Raw genomic sequence first — 17,775 nt, forward strand, 5'->3', positions numbered from 1 at the left:
TTCTTCATATGTAAAAAGCAATTCTAAACAGAAAAGACAAAATAATGAATATGTATTGCTGTATGACGCATGAAAAACCTTGAGAGCCATATGCCAACACGCTAATAATTTAAAAGCTGTAGCCTGAAGCTACATCCAGAATTAATTAGAAAAGAATTAGAACAGATTTTCCTTCCAAAACTCTTAAAGTACATCCATCAAATTAACAGGTTACATATTAAAGTCACCTGCGATATTAATACATGTATCATCGAAAAGATTAATTTCGTTACCGATAAAAACAATGTTTATTAAAAAATTTAACACACTAACACATAGATCTCTAAGCAGAAAAAGAAATCAACCTTCTCTCATAGAATTGTTTCAGGCATTCATCGCTATACCAGCCTTTCCTCTGGGGGTCTACAATGTCCACAAGTAAGTTTTGCAACTAAGCTCTGATTACAGTCAATGCAGATCTACAGCTCATTTCAGCTGCCTGCACGTAGGCATCTCGTGCCATTTAGACAACTGGTCAGGGCATTTCAAAGGCATCAATGCCGTGTATATGGACAACCAAACCTAGCCTTGTCTTTCTGTTAGCTATAATGGGAATTTAAATACCATTTGTGTGAAGGTATGCCAGGAGATGGTTTCTCCTCCTTGGCCAGAGGCGAAGGTAACTGGACACAACATGAGGAACTACAGGACCGGACACGAGACATTGTTGAACATAGCAAGGAGCAGGCTGTGAAGCTGCCAAAAGTGACCGGCAGCACCACGAAGGATGGCTGGGTCTCTCACGGGGTTGAGGGGGGTTCCATGAGAAACAGCTGAACATCACAGGCAGCTGAAGGGAAGCATCAGGGACCTTTGGGGGCAGAGTCCTGCAAGGTCAGCAGTGCCTCAGTAACCCCATCCATAATGCCATGTAAAGCTGAGATGACTTCGGTAAGGGCACCAGAAATACCAAATCTGGGTACAGACGTAGCAAAACCAGGAAAAATGGGCTAAAGGAATTAGGGACAAGTTGCTTATTCAGGAGGAGACAAGGACAAAGAAAGGGGGGAATCACAATGAATGGGTAAGGAATATGCATGGGAAATGAAAAGAAGGGGGATAAGAGGCACTGGCCATGCGGAAACAAGCTGCTGGTCAGCCCACTGATCTGAGCCAGCCCTATGCCTGATCAGTCTCTTTCTACTTCTTACTAAACTCTTCTCCTAACTATTTCTCTGTGCAAAGGGTGCCCTCTGTGCCATGTGTATGAAAGAGATTCCAGCAAACTTCAAACCACGCTAGCCAGCGAGCAGGACACAAAGTCTGGGAACCCGCTATCAAGCAACTACAGGTCTACAGGCTTGACACTGGAGGGACTTTCGGTCTAGGACAGCTAACAGAGAGGTCCATATGAGTATGCAGGTGAGATGCCAGCAAACAGCAAGTCAGACTAGCCAGCGGATAGGACTGGAGGTTTGGGGGCTGGACACCACAGGGACAACAGGTCACTCCAGAGAGTGGGGGGCTGGGGTCTGACACTTGAGGGTCTGTAGGTCTGGGCAGGTACATGGAGTGTGCATGTATGAGTGTGGGTGTGAGATCTGCCAGCAAGGCTCAGCCTTACAAATGGCTGGACCTGGAAACAGGGAAGTGCAGCAGCTTCATATCTAGTGGACCGGAGAGGAGGAGTCTCCTGGGTCTGAGACTCCAACAACTTCAGGTCTGAAGAAATGGATCGGTGCACTCCCTTGCGTCTTGAAGTCCACCATATCTGGCCGCTCTAAACATTCCTTTTATGTTTAGACAGCTTCATTTAAATACCTAGAGTCTGGAGCAGAGCCCACTCTTTAGCACAAAACAGCAGGGGCATGATTAAGTTGTCTAAAACCAGAATGTAATGACATTTGAGGTGCTCCAGCTGGTTCAGACTAGTGAGGTGGTCGTGCAGCTCCTGTATCATACCCATCTGCCCCATCTGGATGTCTCAAGGACCCAAGAGCATGTCAAATTACACGTAGCACCTTTGTTAAGATAAATGAATCGTGGCCAAACTGACTGTGCTATTAAATTAGGTATACTGGACACATGCCTAAAATTAGGTGGAATAAATCTGGGCCATATCATGTTCTATGAATTCACATAATAAATGCCTGAGACCCAAGGACAAGGTACTTACAGTCAGATAGAACAGAAACAGCTCCATGTCTGGCTCTGGTAACTGAGACACAAAAAATCTTTCCAGGAGAGATTCAATCACCCAGATTTTCTTCTGTGATTCAGATGCAACACAAAGCAATACCCCATGTATCTCATTTAAGACCAGCAGACACATACTATAGCACTTACACCAACTAGTTCACCAGTGTATGGACTCTAGCACAAAACTGTTGTGCCTAACTATCACAGAAAGATTCAGATCAGCTACTAGTATGTGAAAACACACAAAAACCCCCTCAAGTGTCCTGTTTATCCCCATTCTGGAGAATGAACATCTAAACAAATGATTATGAGCAAGGTCTGAAGTGCCATGACTGAAGAAATAGGAGACAATGAGAAACCATCTCTGAATGAAAGGCATCAGGGCTATTCTTGCAAAATGCAGAGGGTATTCAAGACTTGTTAAAAGTATAAAGGAATATTGTCATCTAATTCCTTCCAATGTTAAGCACTACTCAAGTTTTTTTTCTAATTAGCAAAGAGAAATTAGTATCTCCAGATTCAGATCAGACAATTGCTTAAGAATGGAGTGAGACAGGTTGGATGAATTGCCCTTTGGCTTCTTCAGAGTCAACAGACAGCTATTTTTTTCCAAGTATCTAACTTTAGTAGTTCAAGTTAGATTACATTAATCATAACTTTTAATACTAACAATTACAAGAGCTCTCTAGTTACTAACGCTTACCCTACTTAGTCAAAAACAATCTGTCCTCCAGCAGCTGCAGACAAAACTAAGCGAGAAGATAAATTAACTGATCTTCTCTCCTATGCAGCAGAGGATACAACTCACCAACTCTTATAGTGGAATTTATCTGACTACATGAGGACATCTTCATCAAAGTCAGCCACCTCTACCTCTATGTGTAACCATTTTAGAAATGCGCACTTCCAGGTACAAGTCATCTCATCCTGAATTAATATAGCACAGGTAGCAAGATCAATATTGGTACTACATAATAAAGACAAATCAATACAAAAGAAGCTGGCTTTCTTTCCAACGGTGAGCAAACTTACTTGTTCCAAGTCAGAATGCATTTGCAATGCCCCTCTCTGCAGCTGGGGAGCACACAGGATTGATTATGTTCAGCCATCAGCTGTACTTCCACGCTTCTGCTTTCAAGAAAAAGCTATCCCAAAACGGTGTTACCATACAGATTTCTCTGGTGTGACAAGGGGGGTACAATCTCAGCTCAGCTGGATGGGTAGAATCAGTTTTCAGGTACTTTACATTGTAGAAGTGGTAATGGTGGTCCAAATTCACCTCTTGTCTCTTGGTTTACATGACTTTTTGATTGTGGTAAAACAATAAAAGAAATAAAACAATAAATAAAAAAATAAAACAACAAAATAAATAAGTAATGCCTAAGCTATCAGCTCAATGTCACTTTAAAAATCAATTGTTACCCCATATCAGTTTTCCATAACATCTCATAGCCAAATACTTCAATCACAAAATAAAATATTCAAGAACATGAAGTCTATTTTGTGACTTATTTTCTTATGATTCTTTAAAATTAGTAAAAATGTAGTCTTTAAACTGCTGCAAATGCTTTTCAAAGCAAGAATTACCTAGGTTTCAGCTGCTTCTTTTTGCTGAGAAAAACGATTTTTAGTCTTGCAGGCAGACTTACACTACTTTTCTCCCTCAGTCTTCCCAGAAGCGTGAAGTTTTTAATTAAGTATTCAATTACAGTGTTTGATCAAGCCACATTCAAAGACTTTAAGAATGGCTTAGTAACCCCCCAAAAAGTGAATATTCCACAAGAAAACATTTTCTGTCATTATAAGTTTTACAAATATATCCCATCTAGAAGTAGAATTAAGAAAATAATATTTTAGGGGAGGTTCATGAGAGAAAATTATATGAAAGACTTGGGAAATTTTTTTATAAACTCCTATGTCTCTATCATTCGTACTAAGTTATCCTCTGTCTTGCAACATAAAAAAGATCAAGCAAATCTGTGAATGCCCAGGCCTCACAAGTATTCAGATTAGAGCTTACTGACTACATTTCATTATCGGGTAGAGTCAAAAAAGTTTTATCGTATTACAAGAACTCTTGCACAATCCCTAGGTAAAAGCAAATTACTGGTATAAATGTTGTATTTCCACAAAATATGAACAGAGATATGCTGGATGGGGAACACTTGGTAAAGCAAGTGCAGATAATCAACTTCCTTCTAATATATTAAAATGCAAGGTTAGCTGCCAAGGAGAAAGACTGCGTGGCATATTTACAGGACTGTGGACTATACCCCAGAAGTAACCAACAAAAAGATACTTAGGGGTCATGGCATAAAACAGTCTGAACAAAAGCTTCCCAAAATATGCAATGCTATGAAGACAAGAACCAAAGTCCTCCCTGAAAGTGAAAACACAGAAATAAACAACATTTTAGCAAAGAAGCAGCGCTATCTCTATATACCACATGGGGGAGGCTTGTCTACATTCTGAAATGTTATTCCCAGCTCTCTTCTGCAGCATCAAAAATAGGCAGTGAAAGAAAGTCAGCATGTAAGACAAAAGCTATAAGAATAATTTGGGGACTAGCAAACAATGAGCAAGACACATAGACTATCAGGAGCAAAAATGAAATGACAGCTTCCAGAACAGCCCAGTTTTGAAAAGATCCTCTTTTCCATAGGAAAAAAAAAATCTTCAGAGGATAAGCTTTCAAGCGCCCCCAGGTCCATTAATAAAACCTAGGTTCCCTTTTAATTTCTATCCAGGAAAGTAGTTGTGTACTTTGGAAACAAAACCACTCTGTTAGCACTCTGCTGGATAACGCTAATTGGGCCCGTATTTTCAGCGTAACTGTCAAGGTTGATGCTACTACTATTGCTTTTAGACACATGCTGCATTACAGACTTTGAGCCTATATTGCAAGCATAAATTATTCTTATTTTAAATAAGCCTACTGAAATCCTCATGTAAAATTTGACTGTGTTTCTAGCTGTTTAGCCACTCATGATGAGCTGATAATCCCAGCTCAGCAGCTAGCGTGGATTAATAGAACACTTACATTCTAAAATGGGATGGGAATCTTCTCAACTGAGGTAAGATCCAACACCACCTCTCTACCAACCTTTACATAAACTTCAGAATTCAGCATCTTCTTGTAAATATCATGACAAGCAGAAATCAATTCTAAGAAAATACTTAATTATGAGCTGTACCACAGTCAATCCCCAAATATGAAATGAAGTTCTTAAATAGTATGCATATTATAATTCAATAAAAAGTAAAAGTCATATCTAAGAGCCATATTAAAAAGGCAAGGGATACCTGTGAAATTAATAAAAAGTGAAGCGTCTGATCTTCTATGCATTTGTTGCCATAAGGGTTTTCAACCACTTATATCTTGAGATGTACTTGCAGAGTAGAAATGTTCCAGTGCTAGAGAGAAATATTCTGTTTGAAATGCAAGCACACGCTTCTAAGCAGAATATCAAAACCAAGTTTTTCCCAATTGAAATACACAAATCATCCTCAGCAGCTGTGTTAGAAAACCCAGTGATACCTGCATTTGCAAAATCTCTAAGAACTGCTTGGAATTATGCAGCTGTTACAACAGGTTACGTCAAATAAATGAAATCTAATGGGAAATAACTCCTGTGCATGTATATGTGCGCTCTGAGCACTATGCTTGTACTGCAGCAGAAGACTGCTATGCATCCTGTCCTCCAAGATGTCACATTCCCTGAAAGGTGCTCAGATGCTGATAGGAGTTACTGTTGCTCATCACCTTTTAATATCAGAAATATATACCAAAAGGAACCAAATCAGTTGTGCCACTTCTCATTCCTTCTAGAGCTTTAGCAATGTTGTTATTTATGATGGAAACAACAACGCAATCATCTGCAAGCTTCAGCATGTTATCACTTGCTACCCCAAAAGCATTTTTCATAAAACTTTAATCTCCATTACATGTGAAAAATAAGGATGAGAAAGCTGTATCAAATCTTATTAATCTAGTCCCGAGTGCTAGAACATACATCTCTGATGCATCAATGGACAGCAAATAAACTTAAACCTATTTTAGAAAATAAAAAAATCCCACCCTGCACTGGATCTAGCTCAAGCATACAAAATAAAAGCTTTAGTCCATTTACAGTATTTTCTGTTTGCTTCTGCTGTTAACAGACTACAGTGTAGAAGTTCCCTGTGACAGCAATTCTTAGCTGATGAGATGTATTTTATATCATAAAGACTCCACTAAATGACTTCACTATGAACCCTTGGGAAGGGAAAGTGAATTAGGAGAATGGGACAGAACCTGGCCTCCTTCTGTGTAAGCAACAAGTTTCACATCCAGGTAAAAACCTTCTGCCTGGGGCCCTACCAGCTGTAAGAGGTTTTTTTACAGGTAAAAAACATATAGTACTGTCAAATTAAATCTTCCACGCACACACACAGTTTTTCTTCTGGATATGCTATATGTTTCGACATCAAACCTAACCGACATGTGACATAGGATCCAGCACAACAAAAGCTAAAATTTCACTGATGAGATTCTTTGGTTTTGTGAAATCATAAGCAATTGGAGAGAAATGACAATGGATCTGTTTCACAACATACCTTATTACCCGCAGATGACATAACAGCATTCATCCTGAAGCACATTATTCATTTTAAGAAAGGAAGCAGAGTTTAATCTTAAGACTATAAATTACCAGAGCCAATTGCAAAACCTACAGACTTCTGTTGCCTACTTTTTTTAAGCACCTGAAGCAGTATTTCTGAATAAGAACTCATCTAAGCCAAACTCTGAATCCAGCCAATACTTCATACTCTCCAAGAAAGAGGAGTTTTCTGTCTGGAAGGCTGAATTGGATGAGATATGCTTTGAAGCCCTGGATAAAGGCTGAGCTCCTACAGACCGACTGCTTGCTAAGCCTCTTAACTCCTCAGTTTATCCACCCGCCTCCTCCAGAGCATTTTACAGAAGTGAAGCTATACAGGGTATCTTCAGCCAGGGTGTCAATCAACACCATCTCATCGATCTCTGCACCAGCTAGGAAGTTTACACATTGCATCACTCTGGTCACTGGACTTAATACTGACATGTCCCAACATCTCCAAGTACTACCGAGAAAATACAGAAGAAGGTCCACGACACTGTTAAGACTGTGACGTGGCCCTGTTGATCTGAATGCATCTAAGGAAAATTAAAAACCGAAGGGAGAGGGAACTGACCCTACAGCAGACAGAGAACTGCTATAAACAAAACAAACCAGAAAGGTTTCAAACAAAAGATGATTGAAAAAGAGCAAAAATAAAGAAGTGATCCAGGTCAGGCCACAGAGAAAAAACAGCAACCAAATATTATCTCAACAGTAGAATTGCTCACAGAAAACAGGAACAATTCCAAGCAAAGATCTTATCACAGGAGGTTACATTTAACTTTCATCCTCTTTAAAGCTAGCATGCCTAATCCACAGAAACAGGGCTCGCAATAAGCCTAGTTCATTACAAAGTCGATAAAAGCTTTACCTACATAGTGGTAGACCAGAGGAACGTTGAGAAGCCTGTCCAAGTTCTCACTGCGGTTTACAGAAGAACCACCTGCTGGAGACCACCACTGTGCTTATATCCATAAAGATTTATGCCAAGATGAAATCTTACTTCCACCATGAAATACTTAAAACAGTCATTTTCACTAGAAAAGAAACGGGCTGGTGAGCCCAACAAGGTGAAAGGTAAACTAGCATCATTTGAGTGATTCTCCAGCCTGAAAGACCAAGTAGTCATTGTGTTATTTCATTGCCTGGGATTGCTTTAGCAGAAGTGTCTCACAAGACCTTTAGCCTTGCTATGAGCTAATGCTGGGATATTTCAGACAACAAATGAATACTTTTATGAAAATAAGGATACAATGTAGTAAGAAAAATTAAATGAGCAGGAATAAATGACCACAGATTTAAAAATCATAGAAGAGAGCAGGAATTAGTTAAAAGTCAGAAAAACAGCAGGAATTAGTTAAAAGTCAGAAAAACAGCCTGACAAAATTTTTCTTCTTTTGGCTCACAGCTCTTCTCTCTGTGTGCATTCATTCAGATAAGCTGACTCTGCAGACAAAAATCGATTTTTACTGCTTTTTATTTCTATGCGTACTATAGTGCCTAAAGAGCTATGACAATCTAAACTGGATTAATTTTTGGCTAATGCACCATGGACAAAATTACTAAGTGAATTCTACCTATAAGGCATTTCAGAAATCACAGATTGGTACATTACAAATGTTTTTTGACTACACATTTAATAACTCTCAAGTACATCAGTGTCACCATCGGCTCACTGCCAAACAGAAAAGGCATAACTAGATTTCAAAAACCCTCTAAAATGTCCTTTCAAGGCATATGGCTAAAAGGGGAAAACACTGTTCAATTGACAAGTACAAACTTTGAAACTTTAATACCAGAAAAGAAGAATGCCATTCTTACTTTTAAAATTAGGATAAAATTATATATACATATTTATACACATATACTTACTGATAGAGTGGACTGCAAAACAAAACCCAGGAAAGTCAGATTACAGAAAGTTCGTTGTACTTTAAAACAGAATTATTGGATTCTTACAACAATCTCACACCTGGTTTCAAAACTGAAGAAGAAATAAATATTGTGAAACCAATTTCTACAAAGTTAGGGTAAGAAATGAAATTTGCTTATTACGTATTATTTGTAAAGGTATAGGTGATAAAAAGAAAATCTTTAGAAATACGAGAGTTAATCAAGTCTAACTGAATTATTAATTAAAACAATTTTAGCATAGAATTGCTGCAGTAGAAACACAAGTCCATTCTGTCCTTGAACATACTGCTCCCATAATGGGTTTCATACATGGCATATAATTTTTCAGAAACTTTCTACAGAGCACAGGAAGTTCATGAACCCATCACCATGAGCAGAACATACGGATCAAAACAACTCGTTGTCAACATAACTCTACGTGACATACATCATTCACTGTGACCTCTGCACAGAGAGATTGAACTGATAACCACAGAGTGATTTAAATTTGAAACAATAAATTTGCCTTAATAATGTCTTTATTGCCTATTAAGTTTAAATAATACCTTGTAAGGGAAAAATAGGTCATGCATTCCTTTGGCTTGTTTCTACATTCACATTATGGACTTGATTCAGTTGCCCATACCTAGGTGCGCTGGCCGATCTCAGAGGCCCTTGGGTGCCCAAGATATCATCCAAAGGAATGGCAGATAGGGCACAGGACCTATGGAAGGTCTGTATCCATCCTGAGTGGAAGCTGGAGGTCAGCCAGGGTAACCAAGAACATCTCGAATGGCTTTACGTGGGACAATCCCTATGGAGCCTCTACACTGGGATTCAGTGCCGAACTGGGACACCCTATACCACACAGATGTACCTTCAGGTGACCAGATGGGAGTTGAGTGCCAAGCACCCATTACTGTCAGTGGACTCGAGAAAGCTATTGACTTCATCCTAAGGCCAACACCTACACCTCGCCACCTGAGCAGCTCCCCTGATTCCTCTGACTCGATGGACAAAACTCCCACTGACTGCCAAGCGTGGACACCCAGGTCCCACAACAGACACCTAAACTCAGGTGTCCAAATCGTGAGCCAAATTCCACCCTAAAGCTATGTGGGATAATTACCAACATAGGAACCAGTTTGGTCCACCTAACTTTAGGCAAATGAGCTCAACTGCATATTGCTAGGACAATAACCATTGTAGGATCTTTTATAGTCAATGCAAAGAGACAGATGCCTTCAGAGACTGAGTCAACTAAATGCCCGATTTTGGATAAGACTAATCCACAGCACTCATATCCTCCAAAGCATATAGGTACACGCTCAATCTCTCTTAATGACGGCTGTAGCTAGATTATACAACCATATGCTCACATTAGCTTTATTTCTTTCTCCTGTTGTCTTCCTATATTGTTCATTTGCATTTTCTTTCCTAGTGAGTTATAAATCTTAAGATAATATTTCTTACCTTAATCACTCTCTTCAACAACACTTACTATAATCTTAATGGGACTCTAAATGGTAAAAAAGTAAAAATAATTGTGGCCGGTATTTATTTAGAACAAAATTCAGCACACCCAGGTATAACTCTACAAGTTCACTGGCACCACACAGCCAGCAGATTGATCCCAGTACTTGAGACTACTGAGAGCCCAACAAAGCAGTGCTAGCAGTCAAGTCACAGCTCTTCTTGGTCTGTCCAATACTTAAAGTCCTGATACTACATTAGATGTGGACAAATATGCCTTTAAAAATTTATAGCACCGTGACAATTTTGGCTTTACAAAAAACCAAAAGCACTGTTTTTCAAAACTCAATAGAGATACCAATAGTAAAGTTAGCATCGAAGTTTTCTTGCCAAGAGGTCCGCTATTTTAAGCAACGGATGAAAAATGCCAAGTTTAAAAATCATGAGTTATGCAGGGGAAGAAAAGGGTAACGAAGGAGAAGAACACTTTAAAAAATGCATGATCAGAAAAAAAAAAAAATCAAACAATTATCAGCATTTATGTAGTGAAGGAAGACTTGCATACACAGGAAGAAACTACATGTCTGCCATTCGTAAAGCTTGCTAAATTGTGAAAAACACAAAACATGAGTGAAATGCCAGACCAAAAATGCCAACTTACTAGTAAAGAAATTCAAAGAATAAGATTACCTTGTTCCAATCTAAAGCATAAGGAACGTTTTGCAGCCTCTATCTCAGGACTTGGATGATCCAGAACACGCCTGCACCACTGCAGAGGACTCAGTGATTTCTCTTGAGGAGCCAAAGTCTTGGTAGGCAAGACATACAACCTTAACCAAAACACATACAAATATTAGCAAGATATGCAATACTTAAAAGTTTACTTCTGTATTCTCAATTTCCTGCCCGCTAATAATGTATAACAGTGCAATGCCCTGCAATATGATATTCTAATAACAAAAGATATTATTGAAGTAGGAGAGTTTACACTAGTTTTCTTCTTCCCTCCTCAGAAAAGTAGGTGGCAAAATATGAACTCTACAGGTCTGGCATGTCAAATCAAAGTTCAAGGAGACTTCTCATAAAAATCTTACATCTCATCATTACCACAGGCTGAATTTCAGCACTGCCCAAAGTTCAAATGCATTAGGAGCTGTACACACACCAAAGATGCTATCAGTTTTCCCTTTTATATTTATCTGTACTGGAGATTAGAGAATTTCATTATTTGATTTTACATTTAAATCACAATTTCACTGTTATTATTTCACAAGTCAGATTTTTAAAGATTAGAAAACATTTGCTGAGAAACAATGAAAATCCAATTTCAATATTGAATTCCAGCAGGAAAAAAAAAAAAAGCAAGAAAAGCTAGTGCATATGCGTTATTCTCAGACAAGAGTAGGCAACTAATAAGATGGTCAAGCACATTAGGAAGCCAGGTATCAAAGCAGATTTCATGGAGAAATTCCTGAAGCCAGGATCTGCGTTGCTGCTGTTGCTCTTGCAGACACAAGCAGATGCCGGTTCACCCGGGAGAGCACAGATCTCCCGGGAAAGGGAACTATTCTTGGCCGCTGGAGACTGCTCGCAGCTCCTTGGCGTGACCACTTCTGATCGACGGAGCTGCAGACAGTCAGAGGCAGATTCTCAGGCACTAGCAAAACACTCCACGGGCTGCAAAGGAATCTGGCCTGCACACAGGGGTGCAAAAGGCAAGAATGAAAAAAAAAAAGGATTGAGCTCCTCAGGGGACCACTAACAGGTAGCAGCCTTTCACCTCCAGGGTTTTGGCTCAACAGCTACCCAAGTCCCCCGAGAGCAACTGTTCTCCAGTGTCTGCTCAATGGTTTTTTTTTCTGTGAAATCAATCGGCACTTTCTATCCATAAGGAATAAATATCCTTACTGTGACTGCTATCTGCCTTGGCAATCCCAGCCGAGATCAGCTATTGAATTTCTGAGGAGAGGACTCATTTCCCTTGACTTCCTGCAGTGCCTGGCTACACATTTAACAAATGATACTGAGAAAAACTAAAAGGAAAAAAAAAAAAAAAAAAACACCACACAAAAAAAAAGAAAAGCTTTCAGCTTTCCTGTTAACCTGCAAAGTGCTTCAAAAGCTAAACATCTGACTGATGAATTCTCAGTGATCAGACGTTTGTGTAAAAAGTTGAACAGCAAAAAGAGGTTTGACTTGTCTGCAATGATGCTAATTCTACAATTTTTTGTAACTGCAGTTAAAAAAAAAAAGCAAAGGTATTTAAGGGCTAAAATTGCTAATCAACAACTAGGATATGCATTGGTCTTTGGCTTTCCAGACAGCAGTTTGCTTTAAAGACTGACATCACAAAAAAGCCCCAAGCAGCTGGCATCACACAGCTGACCTTTCATGGACAATGGCGGAGATTTAGCCTTGAACTAAAAACTTTCAACAGCTAAAACAACTCACTCTTAGTGGAATAAACTAGCTAACAAATCCCTCTTCCCAAATTCTTCCTGTGTACACATACATGTGTGACATCAAGGTAAGTTTTGGCACCCAAAAAAAACATTTAGGATTGCTTCCAGGGGGCAAATCAAACAGCAAATTTTACTAAGTTTTACTAATGCACATAAAATAACAATGACTTTCTACCACCCTGAAATGTGAACAGGGAAAACATTTTGTTTAACAGGACGGGATCAAACAAATTCGATATTCCTTAATGTGAAGGAAAGTTAGGGGTTAGGACCGACATAAAATTTGATTCAAGTGCGCATCGACAACCTCAATACAGCCCCGCGCAGACTAACGGTACACACAATGAAACAACACCGACAAAAATTTCCATATAATTTGTTGATGATTCTCAAAAGCTATTTTCTGAAACTGGAAACATAGTATTATTTGTACCACGAAGTACACACAAATAGCATTCAAGAAATATTTACAATATTTGGATTAATTTTTAAATCCTTTCTCTGCTACCAAAAATAAGGATGTTTACATGTATCTCAGCTGCTAATACTGTACTTTATTCTCAGCTGACGCAAACATCAGCTCGATTTAAAAACTAACCGCATAAAAAACTACATTGAAGCCTTGACAGATACTTAAAACAGTTATTTAAATATAGATACTATATATTTTATTATCGACACTTTAAAACAATTGAGCATCAATTAAGTTTAACATGGTTACACAGCCAATGATTTACACAGTATTCCAGCATTGTCCCTACCATGTTCGTCCACGTTGCTGAGCCAAGTTTTGAGGCACCAGACTCACTTATTTATTTATAATTTCAGTCTATAATTTCCCCTTCTATTTGTTTTTAAGTAAGCGTAAGCATTCCTCTAGGTCGATTTTATTTTCTGCTTTATTCATTCACTATTCATTTCTGCTGTATTAAATTTACTAGCACTCAACCGTGCCTTTTGGCGCTACACGGGCGCTTAAGATACACAAGCAACCATTTAGATCAATGTCTAAAAGACAAAAGCCCTCCCAAATCCCTGAAGATGGGAGACAATTGGGCAGAGATTTTAGGATGGGGAGGCAGCGCTGCTCAGATAAAGGCTTTCCCGGAACAATTTCGCTATTTTTAATTCCTTATGTAAACAGGAGGCTGAAACTAGGCTGAGACCTGAAATTAAAGAGAGACGTTCTTCCTCAAGGGGAATAACGAGCACGAATGCCCCCGCCGAGGGCGCGACCCCCTGGGCGCGACGGGGGGTAAAGCCCCCACCTGAGCCCCATGCCGGGCACGGCCCCCTTCCGTCGGTGGGGTTAACCGCGCCGATGACACGTTTTAGGGAAGAAGAAAAAAAAAAAAAAAAAAAGGCAGATTTAAGTTTAAGCAGAAGGAGATCAAGTGGATTTGGGGCTAATGCTAATTAGAGCCTGGAGAGCATCAGCGGGGCGAGGGCTGCGGGGGCCGCCAGCCCGGCCGCGGACCGGGGGGCGACGGACACCCGGCTGCGGGGGGCACGGCCGGGGCGGGGCGGGGCAGGGCCGAGCCGCATGTACCATGTATCCTCGTCCTGTCCGCAGCCGCCGTCCTCCAGCTCCAGCACCGCCACCTCGTCCAGCACCGTGGCCGCCGCCGCCCCCGGACCGCCGCCGCCTTCCTGCCCCCCGCCGCCGGTCGCCGGCAGGCCGGGCGAGGGCTTGAAATAGGCGAGGGGCTCCGGCGGGCCCAGCGCGGCGGCGCACAGCAGGGTGGGCACCGGGCTGGGCATGCACGGCGCGGCCCCGCCACCGCCCGCCGCGCAGGGGGGGCTGGCGGGGCGCAGCCCGCCGGCGGCCGGCGGCGGGGCCAGCAGCAGGTGCGGGCTGGGCGGGCCGGCGGCGACCGCGGCGGCGGCGGCGCGGCTCCGGAGCTGCTCGTTTTGCTTCTCCAGCTTCCGCACCAGCTCCTGCAGCTTCTTCACCTCCAGCTCGGCGCTGACGGCGGGGCCGGCGCCGCTCCCTTTCACCTCCGCCATCATCGCCGGCTTCAGCAAGGCAGCCTCCATCCTGCCGGCCCGCCGCCGGCACCTGCTCCGCCGCGCCGCCGGAGGGCAGCGCCCGGCCCCCGCGGGCGGCGGGGAGGCGGGAGCGCCGGGGAGCGCCGCTCGCCGCGCTGGGGGCCCGGCCCTGCGCTGCACTGCCCGCCCCCGCTCCGCCGCCGCTCCTGCGCCTCCCGTCAGCGGCGACGAGGACGCGGGTGGGATCCCCTCCCACTCCGGCAGCCGGAGCGCCGCGCACACGCACACGGCGGGAACAAAGAGCCGCCCGGCTGCCCCGCCATCCGCCCAGGGGAAGGGCGGCGGGGGCCGCCTCGGCGGGGACCTCCGCGGGGAGCCCCCGGAGGCGGCAGGGCTGCCTCAGCGCGGGTCTTTAAACAAAGGTGCCTTTGCCCCACCCCCGGCTCGGAGCTGGCCCAGGACGCCGCTCCGCTCGTGAGCCGTGTAATTAGAGCCTGGTGGTGTCAGGGTTGTAATTATGCAGATTGAAAGTGTGATGGGAATGGGAATCGCAAATAGAGGCTTTGTTGGGCTTGAAAGGAACGAACTCGGCCGAAAGCAGGCGCTTGTGGGTTTGAAACGTGCTGATTCTAGGAGTTTTGATTCATAGTGAGGGAAGCGACGTATTTTTGAAGATGCGTTGCTGGTGAAGCAAGGATACTGAACCAAGCGTAGTAGAAAACTACATAACTACATAATTGTTTATGTGTAGGAGAATCCCTGAGATGAAAGATGCCCTTGTATTGAAATGACTTCCTTTACCACAGTCCACATACACAGTCAAGTTTATAACAAGTTCAAGTCTTTGCTTGAGGGAGAGATGAGTAGTGTTCGCTCATGGTAGTGTTTTTACATTGTCCTTCATTGCCCAGTACTGAAAGAAACCATTGCTTGTGCCCCTTCCTCCCACCTAGCAGGTGAGCAGAGATTCAGCGTTGCCCAAGGCAGCCCAGCCATCACGCAACCCTCACTGGGTTCATTTGCCCCAGCTACAATTACAGGGGACAACCTCCTAAGTTACCGTCCTGAAGCCTCCTAAAGCTCTGATATGAAATAGGGAACAAATCTCCAGGAAGCATGTGAGGTGCTGGGCCAGCCACTGATAATAGCTATCAGTCGGGCGCTACCCAAGTCTTGAGCATCAGCTTTAGGCAGAGCTTTAGCTTTAGCTATAACAGCCGCCACTGCCTTCACGGTGCTTCGTCACTCTCTCAGGTTTGTTATGTAAGGAGGGACACTAATTCTCCGTTCAGGGCATAAGTCAACTTTGAAGTCATCCAGCCTGTCACCGTTTTCTCTCTTCTGTTTATAGTCTGGAAACTTTCTTCTGCACATGCATAGGACAACGGCACTATTGTTTGTCAGTCTTTTAAGCACTCTTATGGTGCAAATAATAACAACTGGTAGTACAAGAATGGCTGGAAAGGAAGATACAGCACGGCACAAAGCATTGACTCCCAGATAATGTAACTTCTATCACTGAAGAGAATAAATGTAGCCCCTAGTGTACTAGATTGCAACCAAAAATCTGAAACTTTTGTTTGGTCTCCTCTGTCTCTTTCAAAGAAAGAAGTGGAAAAATGCCGAGAGTGTAAAAACCATCTGGCCTCAATTCTGCCATGCGTCATCAGAGTAGTAACATAATCCAGTTTTCACTACTACAGATAGCTGTAATTTTTATTTCCATAAGTAAAAGAAGAATTGAGTTTCTGCATGTTTAGCCCAGGCAGAAGGCATGTATTTCAGGTTGTTATCACTAATATGCAGTGATGCATCAATGATGCAATAAAGCAGCAGAAGTACTCGAAAGAGATTCAAAATGGAGGAATTACTTTTTCTTTTTGAACCAGGCAAGCAAAGCTATTTAGTGGACCAACAAAAAACCGGGAAATGGGTATCTAATTTTTTCAATTGCCAGAACAGGAACGTGACAGTGTGGTCAGGATATTTCATCAACAGAAAAATTTAATGCAGACACTAGTTTGGAGATACATTGGGAGAGATATTTGGAGACACACTACAGCATGTAGCATCATGGCACAGGATCTTAAGAGTCACCATGGAAATGCTTGTCCTCGGTTATGAGTAAAAGTAGTTGCAAATTTTCAACTGCCTTCTACTGTTTGTGCCGCCTACGGAAATGTTGCATGCAGATGCTTGTTTCAGAACTGAGTTTCGAGGAGAAAAAGCTTAGGTCTGAGCATAGTGCCCCAGCGTGGGTACAAAAGCTTTTCCAGGCAGTTCAGATGAATTGATCACAGGCAGGATCAGGCTCATTACATCTTGTCCACGAGAAAATGGCCCGGAAGGTTGACTCTTCCTTGAGTGGGACTGCTTTGAGCCTAATTTCCATCCAGCAGTGTGGCTAGAAAACAGGTTAAACTCGTGCACGCTTCAACTGCCATGCTCACAGTCAGCGTGAGAGGCCCTGTCTTTTTTCCAGGCATTTCCTGGACAGGTGGATCTAGTAAGGGGTAAAAATGCATTTCACTGTGTTTATTAGTTTCTCTATTTTAAATGTATTTGTAATTTCACTAACGTAATTTCACTAACAATGTAGCTTCACATAGAGGTGCTGGCAGATAAAATGTGTGTTCATGAACATGCTATCTCATAGTCTTCGTGCTGGCCTGCTAGTCTTCTGCAAAGATGGTTTGAACATCTTAGTCATCAAAATATTTGACTTACTTGTTTGGGTAATTATTCTCCTCCCAATATTGACATTACTAATAAATTGCTAATGAGCTCCATTCAGTATCCCAACACTAGCTGATGAGTTTGATCAATCCAGAGCTTCATAAGCTCTTTACAAACCACAATGAAGACTGATGGTTCCATTCCATATTTTAAGGCATTGATAAAATGTGTTTAACACCAACTCCAAACATCCTAGCGTGCCCATGAAACCTGTTATTCCTGGACCTGAGAAATTATATGCCCTAAATCAGCAGAGATCTACTATATGGTACATCCTATAGTAGAAATTTCTGAATCAGTATAGTTACCAATAGATTCCCAATGCAGAGAACAAAGAAGCGGGAAGTCTACAAATCCCATCTGCTCTTCTCTGTTAATAAGCCTGTTGCTTTATGCTGCGATAG

General features: G+C 42.1%; 1 protein-coding gene across 2 annotated transcripts in view; it reads right to left on the minus strand.

Moving 5' to 3' along the window:
• The window catches only part of SLAIN1 (SLAIN motif family member 1), a 54,062-nt gene extending 39,379 nt beyond the window's left edge, over positions 1-14,683 (minus strand). For both annotated transcript variants that reach the window (XM_075139735.1, XM_075139745.1), the window contains exons 1-2: positions 14,196-14,683; positions 10,875-11,014 (exon numbers count right to left, since the gene is read on the minus strand). In XM_075139735.1, the coding sequence (XP_074995836.1) occupies positions 10,875-11,014; positions 14,196-14,683 (628 nt within the window). The remainder of the gene's footprint in view (positions 1-10,874; positions 11,015-14,195) is intronic.
• Positions 14,684-17,775: the final 3,092 nt, after the last annotated feature.

This window comes from Calonectris borealis, chromosome 1 (genome assembly GCF_964195595.1).
Source record: "Calonectris borealis chromosome 1, bCalBor7.hap1.2, whole genome shotgun sequence".
NCBI classification, from domain to species: Eukaryota; Metazoa; Chordata; class Aves; order Procellariiformes; family Procellariidae; genus Calonectris; species Calonectris borealis.